This window comes from Phyllobates terribilis, unplaced genomic scaffold (genome assembly GCF_046119375.1).
Source record: "Phyllobates terribilis strain yellow unplaced genomic scaffold, ASM4611937v1 Scaffold_1__5_contigs__length_1240528914, whole genome shotgun sequence".
In the NCBI taxonomy this organism is placed as follows: domain Eukaryota; kingdom Metazoa; phylum Chordata; class Amphibia; order Anura; family Dendrobatidae; genus Phyllobates; species Phyllobates terribilis.
Window position 1 is genome coordinate 313,431,694 of NW_027362761.1, and position 14,352 is coordinate 313,446,045.

A 14,352-nucleotide genomic window follows, 5' to 3' on the forward strand; every position below is an offset into this window, starting at 1 on the left:
ATGGAGAAAAGAAAAAAAATAAGTGAAAAAAAAAACAAAACCGTAAATTAACATGTCATGTCAACAAGTAACGCTAATTCAATGACTTAACTTGAAGCTTGTATGCCCCAATAAGAAATCCCCAACATGGACCCTCAACAATCACAGGTCTTACTTAGAATTTAGTCTTCTCAGATGGAGCAAAGGGACCTTCGGGACCCCCTAGACTACATACTGTGGGTGCAACTGAAGCCCCAGCACCCACTATAGTTACCCCCAGGCTGTGGAGTCAGTAAGCCAAACCTCCAACTCCTCAATTTCCATGACACTGACTCAAACTCCGACTCCACGACTCCGACTCCCTCATACATGGCTCATGTTTAAGTGATAAATTTACCGCAGCACAGATTCATCTCAGCTAAAAGTCTAGACCCTTAGATCAGGAATAGGACAGACATTTATAGGACATTTCATAACTTTCCCAAATTCTTATGAAAAAATATTCCCCACAAACTGCATTTTACTACTGTACAAAATTTATTATATATTTTAGGAGTTGGAGTCGGTCCATTTTATACCAACTCCAATTTCCAACTCCACAGCCCTGGTTACCCCCTCCGCTCACATTCTCTTGAGACTGAGGCTCCAATCACTATTACATCTAAGGTTTGCCTCAACGTGCAAGATTTTTCTTTTCCAGCATTTCTATAAAAAACAGCCGAGGTGCCTAACGACTATCTGAACCATATGCAGTCTGTACAGTCCCTTTAGTATGGAGCCATACGGCTTCTATGCTCTGCTATGGAGAATCCGTGTGTTCAGGGATAGAAGCTTTCTTTTAGAGGAGGTTACCTGCATACGTACAGAAAGTCCAATATAACCAGTCATGATTGTATTTTCCCATCAGATTAGAGGATTAGTACAGGATTAAAACACGTGGAAAAAAAAAACTTCCAAGTGAAATTGGAGGCTTTGAAGTACAGGTATGAAGACAGATTATGTTTAGCACAAGACTAAGATTGTCATGTGCATAATGGCACAGATCTCCAAAAGTTGGGTACTCTTGTGTATGTCTGTTTAAAATAGCATGTATTGTTTGAGTGAGACAGAAATACTGACTGTATTGTGCAGTTAGAGTGATAATGTGATTAACCCCTTTACAACCCAAGGTGGTTTGCACGTTAATGACCAGGCCAATTTTTACAATTCTGACCGCTGTCACTTTAGGAGGTAATTACTCTGGAACGCTTCAACGGATCCCCCTGATTCGGAGACTGTTTTTTCGTGACATATTGTACTTCATGATAGTGGTAAAATTTCTTCAATATCACTTGCGTTTATTTGTGAAAAAAAAACAACGGAAATTTGGCGAAAATTTTGCAATTTTCAAAATTTTAATTTTTATCCCCTTAAATCAGAGAGATGTCACACAAAATAGTTAATAAATAACATTTCCCACATGTCTACTTTACATCAGCACAATTTTGGAACCAACATTTTTTTTTTTATTAGGGAGCTATAAGGGTTAAAAGTTGACCAGCGATTTCTCATTTTTCCAACAAAATTTACAAAACCATTTTTTTTTTAGGGACCACATCATACTTGAAGTCACTTTGAGAGGTCTTTATGACAGAAAATACCCAAAAGTGACACCATTCTAAAAACTGCACCCCTCAAGGTGCTCTAAACCACATTCAAGAACTTTATTGACCCTTCAGGTGCTTCACAGGAATTTTTGGAATGTGGAAGAAAAAAATTAACATTTAACTTTTTTCACAAAAATGTTACTTTAGACCCAAGTTTTTTTTATTACCGCAGGGGTAACAGGAAAAAATGGACCCCAAAATTTGTTGTGCAATTTCCCCTGGGCACGCAGATACCCCATATGTGGGGAAAAAAACACTGTTTGGGTGCACGGCAGGGTTCGGAAGGGAAGGAGCGCCATTTGACTTTTTGATTGTAAAATTTGCTTGAATAATTAGCGGACGCCATGTCGTATTTGGGGAGCCCCTGATGTGCCTAAACAGTGGAAACCCCCCACAAGTGACACCGTTTTGGAAACTAGACCCCCTCAGGGAACTTATCTAGATGTGTGGTGAGCACCTTGAACCCCCAAGTGCTTCACAGAAGTTTATAACATTGAGCCGTAAAAATACAATTTTCACATTTTTCCCATAAAAATGTTTTTCAGCCCCCACTTTCGCATTTTCATAAGGGTAACGGGAGAAATTGCACCATGCAGTTTGTTGTCCAATTTCTCCTGAGTTAGCAGATACCCCATATGTGGGGGAAAACCACTGTTTGGGCGCACGGCAGGGTTCGGAAGGGAAGGAGCACCATTTGACTTTTTGATTGTAAAATTTGCTTGAATAATTAGCGGATGTGCCCCTGATGTGCCTAAACAGTGGAAACCCCCCACAAGTGACACCATTTTTGAAACTAGACCCCTCAGGGAACTTATCTAGATGTGTGGTGAGCATCTTGAACCCCCAAGTCCTTTACAGAAGTTTATAACATGGAGCCGTGAAAATAAAAAAAAAAATCAAACTTTTTCCACAAAAATGATGTTTTAGCCCCAATTTTTTTTATTTTCACAAGGGTAAGAGGAGAAAATGGACCCCAAAAACTTTTGTGCAATTTCTCCTGAGTACGCCAATACCCCATATGTGGGGAAAATACAGTGTTTGGGCGCACGGCAGAGTTCAGAAGGGAAGGAGCACTGTGTGACTTTTTGAACGCAAAATCGGCTGGAATCGAGAGCGGATGCCATGTCGCGTTTGGAGAGCCCCTGATGTGCCTAAATAGTGGAAACCCCCCCCACAAGTGACCCCATTTTGGAAACTACACCCCTCAAGGATTTTATCAAGGGGTATAGTGAACATTTTGAACCCAGAGGTATAACACAGAATTTGATAACATTAGGTCATCATATTGAATAAGTTGTCATTAGTCTTGAGCGCAAGTGCTCACTACTTGAGTTAGCATCGGGTACTCAGGTATGTACCATGTATCGCGTGTGCTCGAGTGACATGCTCGAGTCCCCACCTGCACGTTTCACGGTTATTAGACACCCAAAAAAAAACATGCGGGGATCGCTCATGCATGGCAGGCGATCCCCGCAAGGTTTTTTTGGCCGCAAAGCATATGGGGCGGAGACTCGAGCATGTCACTCGAGCACCCGCGATACTCCATGCATACCCGAGCACCCGATGCAAACTCAAGTAGCGAGCACTTGCGCTCAATACTAGTTGCCATATCGTCGTCATTTTTTTTTCAAAAGTAAAAAAAAAAAAAAAAAAACAACCCTAACCCCAACCCTAATACAACCCCAGCCCTAACGTTTATTTTTTACGCCGTTCCTAGTGCGGTATAAGTGATTAGACGACTTTATTCTTCGGGTCGGTGCGACTACAGAGAAACCAGAATGATATCGGTTTTTTATGATTGACAGCTGTCACACACTAAAAGACACATTTTGTAAAATCTAGTTTTTGCATCGCCATATTTTGAGAGCTATAATTTTTCCAGATTTTGGCAGACAGTCATGTGATGGCTTGTTTTTTGCGGGATGAGTTGACGTGTTTTTATTGGTGCCATTTTCAGGCATGTGACATTTTTTGATCGCTTTCTATTCCGGTTTTTGGGAGGCAGAATAAACAAAAACCAACAATTCAGGAATTGTTTTTTTTAATTTTTTTTTTATTCTGCTCTGCGTGTGGTAAAATTGATAAGGTAGCTTTATTCTTCGGGTCAGTACGTTTACAGCGGCACCACATTTATATAGTTTTTCTATGTTTTGCTGCGTTTACACAATAAAAGCCATTTTATAGAAAAAATAATTTTTTTGCATCGCTTTATTCTGAGAGCTATAACTTTTATTTTTCGGCTGATGGAGCTGTACGGCGGCTTATTTTTTGCGGGACGAGATGACGTTTTCAGCGGTAACATTTTTATTTATATTGGTCTTTTTGATCGCGTATTATTCCATTTTTTGCTTGGTGGTATGATGATAAAGCATTGTTTTTTGCTTCGTTTTTTATTTTTTCAGTGTTCACTGAAGGGGTTAACTAGTGGGACAATTTTATAGGTCAGGTCGTTCCAGACGTGGCGATATTAAATATGTGTACTTTTATTGTTTGTTTGTTTTTTTTTTTTCATAATATTTATTGATGGGTACATTATATTTTTATTTTTGGTGGATTATTATTATTTTTTTTTTTTTTTCACTTTCTGACCGTTTTTTTATTTGTTTACTTTGTCCCAGTATGGGACTTTCACTTTTTTTATTCTGATCGCCTGCATAGCATAGGGATGGAGAACCATCCCTGTGCCATGCAGGCGTCAGCACTGCACAGTGAGAATATAGTTTGGTCATGTACTGCGCATGACAAAAAATCTTCCTGCTGTCTGGTGACCCGGATGTTGCCATGACAACATCGGGTTGTCATGGCAACACCCGGGAAGCCGCGGCAGACAGCGCTGGAGGCCGGAAGAGGAGGTGAGTATACCGATCACCTCCCCTTAGCCACCGCAATGCTGCGATCGACTTCAATCGGAGCATTGCGGGGGTTAATGTGCCGGGAGCGGTGCGGGACATAGTACGGGGGTCAGCTGTAACAATCAGCTGACACCCGGCGGCGATCACGCCCGAACAGCCTGTGTACGCGCGCGATCGCCAAGACGTACTAATACGGGTCAGGCTCTTAAAGCCCAGGGCACTGACGCGTATTAGTACGTCTTGGGCTTTAAAGGGGTTAAAGAGAAGTATAAGCATAGCCGTTTACAAGCTGACTTGGCATAACAAGGTCACGCATACATTGCTGGGACAGCACAACTGTGAGAGGCGAGTATACGAGGGTTATGTTCTATGGCACACATTTGCATTCAACACCTTTAAACCCCATTTCCAGTGCTTCCACTGTAGGGTATCATTGTGCCAAAGGCTGAGGGTTCAGCCACAACACAACTGCATGTGGCTCCGTAACCAGAATTTAGAGTGTGTTTTTGTAATTACATGTTAATACCACCACCTATGTATCAACTACGACTTCAAATAAGGATGATAAATATCACCTGTATGACACATAACTATGTACATCTTTGCAACCCTCCACCCCCTTTTTTCCCCATTAAAAAAAAAAAAAAAAAAAAAGGGAGGGGCCAAATAAGCACTTGTGCATCTACAGATTTTACAAAAAGCCTTTATCATCCTAATGGCTTACTCATCTCTGGTTCCGTGGACATACTTTTTTCATAATTACTCATTCACTAACACGACACATCTGGCTACTATGGTAAACCATTACATCGGCTTCATTAAATGTAAGAACATACAGGTGCATCTCACTAAATTAGAATATCATCAAAAAGTTAATTTCAGTTCTTCAATACAAAAAAATGACCAACAATATGAAACACCAGGGAGTTGCAAATCAAAAAGCAGTCAGTACAACAGTAATGCATATAAAACATAATGACATTTATTTAATCAGTTAAAAAACAGAACTAATTGTTATCATAATGGTGAAAAGTGAATGATAAAAGACACAAATGTGTGACAAATTTGGCACTTATATGTAACAAAGTATAGTATTGCACATAGGGTGTCTAGACACCTAGAAGATCAAAAAAAATGACATTCCATATATGGGGGATGGTCAGGGTGTATGTATAGAGATAATTATAAAGTCCCTGTAACAATGAGTGTTAATAAAACCCCAATACTAGCCAAAGTGGCCACGTGTCCAGAAAAGCACAGTGGCATATAAAGTCAGTAGACTCACTCATAAAGTGCTGCAGTGCCAAGTTGGTCAGAAACAGGAGCCCCTACGCGTGTTTCGCCCCCTGACGAAGCCTACGCGAAACGCACGTACTATACTTTGTTACATATAAGTGCCAAATTTGTCACACATTTGTGTCTTTTATCATTCACTTTTCACCATTATGATAACAATTAGTTCTGTTTTTTAACTGATTAAATAAATGTCATTATGTTTTATATGCATTACTGTTGTACTGACTGCTTTTTGGGTTACAGCTACCTGGTGTTTCGTATTGTTGTTCATATCTAGTTTGGGAGGACCCTTTTGGTTACTATGGTCTCTACTTATTTAAATAGTTCCATTCTATTCTTCAATACAAAAAGTGAAACTCATATTATATAGAGTCATTACAAACAGAGTGATCTATTTCAACTGTTTATTTCTGTTAATGTTGATGGTTATGGCTTATAGCCAATGAAAACACAAAAGTCATTATCTCAGTAAATTAGAATACTTTATAGCTTTACTTTACAGCTTGAAAAATGTTTTTTAAAATCCGAAATGTTGGCCTACTGAAATGTATGCTCAGTAAATGCACTCAATACTTGGTCGGGGCTCCTTTCGCATCAATTACTGCATCAATGCGGCGTGGCATGGAGGCGATCAGCCTGTGGCACTGCTGAGATGTTATTGAAGCCCAGGTTGCTTTGATAGCGGCCTTCAGCTCGTCTGCATTGTTGGGTCTGGTGTCTCTCATCTTCCTCTTGACAATACCCCATAGATTCTCTATGGGGTTAAGGTCAGGCGAGTTTGCTGGCCAATCAAATACAGTGATACTGTTGTTTTTAAACCAGGTATTGGTACTTTTGGCAGTGTGGACATGTGCCAAGTCCTGCTGGAGAATGAAATTTCCATCTTCAAAAAGCTTGTCAGCAGAGGGAAGCATGGAGTGCTCTAAATTTGGTCTTCATAAAACACAGTGAACCTACACCAGCAGATGACATGGCTCTCCAAACCATCACTGATTGTGGAAACTTCACACTAGACCTCAAGCAGCTTGGATTGTGTGCCTCTCCAGTCCTCCTCCAGACTCTGGGACCTTGATTTCCAAATGAAAATTGAAACTCTGGGACCTTGTGGAGTGGGTCAATGACTGCCTTCTGGACATCTGTCAAGTCAGCAGTCTTCCCCATGATTGTGGAGCCTACTGAAACAGACTAAGGGACCTTTTTAAACACTTAGGAAGCCTCGGTAGGTGTTTTTTGTTAATTCACTGAGATAATGACTTGTGTTTTCACTGGCTGTAAGCTATAATCAACATTAACAGAAATAAACACTTGAAATAGATCACTCTGTGTGTAATGACTCTATATAATATACGAGTTTCACTTTTTGTATTGAAGAACTGAAATAAATTAACTTTTTGATGATATTCTAATTTAGGGAGATGCACCTGTATAACAAATACATTAAATAAACAATAAATACATTAACTATAAGACCAGAGAAACGTTACACAACTGCTCTCCCTAAATCCATGAAAAAACCTTGATTAACTTCACACTTGTTAGTGTACATGGAAACTAAATTGTACCCATAATTATGACCCACTTCACTTCTTTGTTCTAGGGATCATATACCTACTATGCGGTTACCCTTTTTAGTACACAGGTAGTATTTATAATGTTACCATTGGCTTGCCAAAATGTATAATATAAAATACTCACCTGTTGTTGAGCAAAGGATGATATCTGGACATATTGAAGCTTCATATGGTGGGGGTGGACCGTCCGGGGGATGGATGTCAGAGTATTTATATGCAGTATATGGAGGAGGTGGTTCGTGAAAATGAAAGGCTCCACCCTCGCCATCATCAGAAAGGTGGAGTGGTGTCAGGCCAGTCCCAAAGCCATCAGGTCCATAATCAAACCCTGGCATTCTACGGCCCAAGTTAAAATGATGTACTGTGGGAGAAAGGAAGATACTCATTACAGGCATAATACATATAAGATGCTGTAAATGACCAGGCTTATTTCGGTATACTCAATTGCAGAAGTTAAACTCTCAAAGTTACTCTTAAAATGTAACCAGTTATGAGATCCATACTGCCTGACTACAACATATGCCACAAGTTTTCACTGAAAACATACTTTAAAAATCCAGCTGGAGACTAAGTCAGTCCCTATACACAGACGCATAGTTCCCGATCGACTTTTCAAACGATGCCATAATGAAGTCAGGGTCTGAATTATGCTGTCGTGGTTGTAGCAGCATAAATCTGACAGGTTCCCTTTAACATTTTTAGTCTTCAATTTTATGAGGTATTTGGGCATTGTACATCGAATTGTGATCACACTTTTAGCCACAAGCATGAATGTGATTTTTTTTATTTTTTTATACAAAATGCTTGTAGTGGTGTTCAGAGGTGCTGGCCATTCTTGTTTTTTTGTAGTATACTATTGGAGGTGGTTACAGCCTCCATTGTTTTACTGAACACTCCTCCTATCAGTCTAAGGCCACGGCCCCACTATCAGTATTTGGTCAGTATTTTTTCTCAGGAGTGGGAGCTAAAACCAGGTGAGGAACAATCAGAGAAAAGGTATAATAGAAACAAGTCACCAATTCTGCATTTATCACCCACTCCTGGTTTTGTCTCCCACTCCTGAGAAAAAATACTGACCAAATATTAATATTGGGGTCGTGGCCTAAGGCTAAGGTCAGACGGCCGTAGATTCTCCCATCTGAGAGAATAAAGGCAATTATGCAGATCAGAGCCTCTCGGATGAGGAAAAAAATGTCTCCATTCTCTCCACTGTGTCAGTGCGCAGAAATCAGACTGCACTCAGGTGTCAGAGTGCAGTCTGATCATTTCCACGCACTCATCGACTTGCATGGCCGAATGCGATCCAACTATAGGATTAAACTGAGACATGCTGTGAACCAGTCTGAGGGGGAAAAAAATATCGGACATGTGGCAGACTCATAGAATAACACTGGTCAGAGTGCGATCCAATGTTTTATCGGATCGTACTTGTATGGAAAATATGGTGATGTGTACCTGGCCTAACGCCGTTTTTAATTAGTGCCGTGTCCTACTTGCCCATTAAATTGATAGGCATGCTGATAGAAAGTTAGGGTCCCACCAAAAAAAGGCACACCTTGTTGTGGCTGGTGGGCACATACAAATTATGTAAGTATATCCTATTTGTCATTAGTGCCGTTTTTACATTCAAATATTCAATGTTTGCATACATGTTTGATCACAGAGTGCTGCTGTATTCTTTGGTTGGTATATTATGCAGTCATAGCAGCTAGCACTTGTTCACATTCGCTTCATTCTATTAGGAGAAACTGGTCAGTTTTTGCTTCTTTGTGGTCTACAATATGGCAGGTGCCTTCATGCAGGGAATACATAATTAGGGGCGTCAATTATTCATACAATACTTTATATTTATAATTCAAGGTTTTAAACGACACAGAGCTGCATTCCCTGCATAGACAGTAAAATTATCCAGGCCGCTCTGCTTTAGTGGGACCTTAGGTGCTTGTGACATACAGCTCAATAATAAAGTAGTAGTAAACGCCTATATTCCTTCTAGGGTTGCCAGGTAATGACCGCTATGAGGGCGCTAGGATGGAAGAATGGATCTAGTTTTTTTACCTACTTTGATTAGAAGATCATATTGGTGATGTCAGTGGCTTGAATGTAAAATGTAGGTTTTATCTTCAAATGGTAATAAAGAACACATTTACAGGAACATTGCTTACAATTGGCTCCAATCAAGGACTCTATGCGTTCCCTCCGTCTCTGGCGCAGCCGATGGACCATGAAGAGCAGGAGAGAAAGTATAAGGAAAGAAGAGATGCAGCTCACAATCAGACGCATACCACTGGCCATGGAGTCAAAGAGACTGCTTCCATCTAGACATTCAGAGAGAACAGATGGATTATTTTAGGCTTATTATGTTTGCTGTCATATTGTAGTAGGAAAAACAATTTCTGACAAAGATTCAATAATCTTCACTCCTATTAGCTGTAGTAGAGCTGGAAAAATATGCAGGACTGCAACAAGTGAGAAACACTATAACCACCACTTTAATTGCATATTGGGGTCCCAGATCATTCCCATAAAACATCTAAAATGAAAGTTATTCTCCCTGCAGATCTCTGGCCAGGGTCAAGTGTGGGGCCTGTAGCGGACACAAGTCACACACTGTACAGCGGTGCGCCACTTGGGCTGATTTAGCCTAAAGGCTAAGTGCCCACAATGCAGAAATGCTGCATATTTTTTCCGCTTCTCCCTGGCAGGAAAAACGCATGTGGATTTTACATGTGTTTTTCCTGCCAGGTAGAAGCGTTTGTGAAGCGTTTTTGCATGCATTTCTGCATGCGGGTTATCAAGCATTTTTCCAAGCGATTTTAGCATCACTTGGAAAGTGATTGACCACTTGTTCACACTATGTAAATCCATGCAACCGGCATGGATTTATATAGCGTGACCAAGTAATAGTTAAAAAAAAAAAAAAAAAAAAAAAATGAATAAGAATGGTAAAAAAATAAAGATTAAACTTACCTTCTGATGGTCCCCTGTCTTTTCTCCGCCGCGTCCGGTCTCTTGTACGGCTCGCGATGGTCTGAAAGGACCTTCCATGACGTCACTTAGTCATGTGATAGGTCACGTGGCCGCCGACGTCAGCGGTCGCGTGGCCTGTCACATGACTAAATGATGTCATGGAAGGTCCTTTTAGACTATCGTGAGCCGCCCAACACACCGGAAGTATCACTGAGGAGACCAGGGGACCATCGGAAGGTAAGTATAATCTTTATTTTTTATTTTAAATTCTTTTTTTTAACAGGTTCTATGGTACCTGGGTCTGGATGAGAGTCTCCTCTTCTCCAGACCTGGGTACCATCCGCACATTGAATCGCTTAATATCCGCATGTGCACATGTAGTCATGCGGATATTAAGCGATTCAATGCAAGTCAATGGCGGCAATTACGCTGCGTGTCCGCAAAATTAATGGACATGCAGCGTATTTTTCCGCAATGATAATCTGCAGCGGAAATTTCCGCAGCATGTGCACAGCACATGTGGATTATAATTTGGGACCATGGGGCACGTATTACCAAGCGTTTTTTTAAGCGTTTTCACTGCAGAAATTCCGTGGCAAAAACGCATAGTGGGCACGCAGCCTAAGAGGTGTGCTCATCTCTTTGCTGCCAGTCTTCTTCCTTCTATCAAATCTGAAGCAATGTTGTTGAATATAGTGTGAGGAAGGGACTCGTGTTCCAAATGAAGTAGGAACCTCAACACCACAGAAAGGATAAGAGACTACAGGGCATGCAAGCTTAGAAGTCTCTACATTTACTGCATGCCCTGTGTCAGAAGCTGCTGCTCCTACTGCTCGTTATAGCCAAGTACTTGTAACTATCAACATTATACACAGTTCTATCACTGAGAATCTATTGGCATTACATAAACATTACTGCACACACACATCACCAGGCCCATGAGGGACCCCAGGAAGACTAATACACAGAGAGGAAAGAGACACTGTATGGTCTGGTAAAGTATGACTGAAAGGTTTGAGGTTCTGGTCGTCACTGAGGATATACACAAATATAGATGTAACTGCATATGGGCTGATCCTATTCTTCTACTGTATGTGGGCAACTTCCCAAAAATTTCTGACGATAAGAGAAGTATTTTAGGCATGAGAAAGAAAGGGTCCCCCTGGTTTCCTTGCTGTGTAATAGCTTTTCTGAAGCTACAGCAATAGCAGAATTGAAGACACTGCAATTACAAAGTGCTCTCAAGTTCCCTGAGAGCAATAATTCATTTTGTACAGCAAGCTGAAGACGTAACCAGCTACACAAACAGCGTGACACACTGTCCACAGAACCTTTACAAGAGGCTGATCATTTTAGTCATTCATTTACCGTAGTTAATCACCACCCTAAAGCGTCAATATTAGGAAGATCTGAAGTGGAAGTATTTTTACTAAAATTAGTAAAAACTTCCGCTAGGAAAAAAAAATGTAAGTTATTATTTCACGTGAACGTATTTTTCATCAGATTTCTGTGCATGTTTCATAAACGCAGCAAGGATTACTGTAATCCCTTTTTCAAAAGGTCAGTATTATGTATAATTTCTTACATAGGAGCAGGCAATCCTTACTGATAAAACACTGCTTGCACATCTGGATTACAGATCCATATCAAAAGGCATTACCCAGGACTTTTCTTATATTTTGCTCTGGGACTAAGAACTTACTGGCAAGTAGTTGCTAACTGCCTCTTCTGCCCCCTCAGACTGGTCACGGACCGCTCCTGCTGCTTCATTTGACCTCAATTCAACAGAACAGATCTTCCTCTTCCGCTCTGTCAACGGGGCTTCACTGCCAATGTCATGCCGATTAACAGACAGCTCCCTGCAGTTAAGCAGTGGGGAAGAGGCAGTCAATTTGCATGATAACATCACGAGACACCTCCTCAACAGAGCAGAGCTGAAGAGAAGAAACTGCTCTATCAACGCGATGTCACTGGAAGCCACAGAATCGCTGGCAGGAGCTCTGAGCCGGCAGAGATCAGCGCCAGGCAGGACAGGTCGGTAGTAAGCAACTACCTGCAGGTTCTTACCCCTATAGCAAAGAATATGCAAAGTCCCAAATAACCCCTTTAACTATGTTACTCAATTAGCTCATCTTTAATAGGCCTAATACAGCACTTGTACCTCTGAGGCCTAGAGTTTATTTTTCTTTCCCGATTATATACGATTCACCCAATCTCTTCATAATAGATTTCTGTACAGAGCTATGTGCCAGCAGCTGCTCATTGGGGTTCAAGCGACCTGCACCCTACACTAAAATCGGAGGCCAAATACGCTCTTCCTGCTCAGTGTGTATTGTAGGATTGTAATTGGAGTGAATTATTAACAATCATTCTTGTGCTAATCAGTACTCTTGCTATGCTTACTTTAGTGTGCAGTAACACTGTCTCCAGGCTACCTGGGCCGCTTTAAAATAAAATCCAAATGAACCCCTATCACCTAAATAAGCCAAACCTGTCACACCAACCCTGTGCTTGGTGAGGTGTCCACATATCGAGGTTATGAAAATATGGTGGCACTTTCTTGTTTCACTATACATAATGTAAATATATATGTACATATATAAATACACACACACAGTCATATTATATATCAGGCTTAACTGTTCACATATCTCCGATAAAGTGGAAGGGGAGTGCAGAAGGTGACTTAAGCATTTATTCTCCATTTGGGTAAGGCAGCCACCTCACCTCTCCTGTGTATATGATATAAGTGTATATCAAGTATGTCATAGCAATATATCAAGCCAATTAAAATATATGAAATCACTAGAGGCAGAAAAGAAAATAAATGATGATATGTTGCTTCTGGTTAAAACACCTTGGCAGCAATATTGACTGTGTGTCCGTTTTAATTTATGTAATGTGGAAGCCCTAACATATAGAAACTGCAACCCAAGCAAGCATGTAATGTTTGAGTAGAGACGCGTTCACAGATCGTTAAGACTGAATGAATAAGTAATAGCAGCAATTATCATAAGGCTACACAGCTAAAAACAAGGTCTTATATAACGATTCCCACTGACAACCAGAACAAATACAATTTTGAAGCAGTTTCACAGCCTGTAATTCAGGGGATTATTTTTGCTCTCTTTTTTCCCCAATTGTTTTTTATTGCAAACCGTTATACAGTCATGGCCAAAAGTATTGAGAATGAGACAAATAGTAATTTTTCCAAAGTTTACTGCTTCATTTTTTGTAATGGCAATTCGCATATACTCCTGAATGTCAAAGAGTGATCAGCTTAACAGCAATTACTGTACTTGCAAAGTCAATATTTGCCCAGAAAATGAACTTTAACCCCCAAAACACATTTCAACATCATTGCAGTCCTGCCTTAAAAGGAGCCTCTAACATCGTTTTAGTGATTGATCCATTAAAACAGGTGTGGGTGTTGATGAGGACAGGGCTGGCGATCAATCAGTCATGATTAAGTAAGAATGACATCACTGGACACTTTATAAGGAGGCTGGTTCTTGGTATCATTGTTTCTCTTCAGTTAACCATGGTTATCTCTAAAGAAACATGTGCAGCCATCATTGCAATGCACAAAAATGGCCTAACAGGGAAGAGTATCGCAGCTACAAAGATTGCACCTCAGTCAACAATCTATCGCGTCATCAAGAACTTCAAGGAGAGCTTCCATTGTTGTCAAAAAGGCTCCAGGGCGCCCAAGAAAGACCAGCAAGCGCCAGGACCGTATCTTAAAACTGTTTCAGCTGCGGGATCGGACTACCAGCAGTGCCGAGCTTGCTCAGGAATGGCAGCAGGCTGGTGTGAGTGCTTCTGCACGCACTGTGAGGCGGAGACTCTTTGAGCAAGGGCTGGTTTCAAGGAGGGCAGCAAAGAAGCCACTTCTCTCCAGAAAAAACATCAGGGACCAACTGATATTCTGCAAAAGGTACAGGGAGTGGACTGCTGAGGACTGGGGCAAAGTCATTTTCTCTGATGAATCCCCTTTTCGATTGTTTGGGACATCTGGAAAACAGCTTATTCGGAGAA

At 40.8% G+C, this 14,352-nt stretch overlaps 1 protein-coding gene across 2 annotated transcripts in view; it reads right to left on the reverse strand.

Annotated features, from left to right (window-relative positions):
- DGCR2 (DiGeorge syndrome critical region gene 2) overlaps positions 1-14,352 on the reverse strand; it is a 91,744-nt gene that overhangs the window by 3,407 nt on the left and 73,985 nt on the right. For both annotated transcript variants that reach the window (XM_073674785.1, XM_073674793.1), the window contains 2 exons: positions 9,510-9,662; positions 7,469-7,705 (listed from right to left, as the gene is read on the reverse strand). In XM_073674785.1, coding sequence (XP_073530886.1) covers positions 7,469-7,705; positions 9,510-9,662 — 390 coding nt within the window. The remainder of the gene's footprint in view (positions 1-7,468; positions 7,706-9,509; positions 9,663-14,352) is intronic.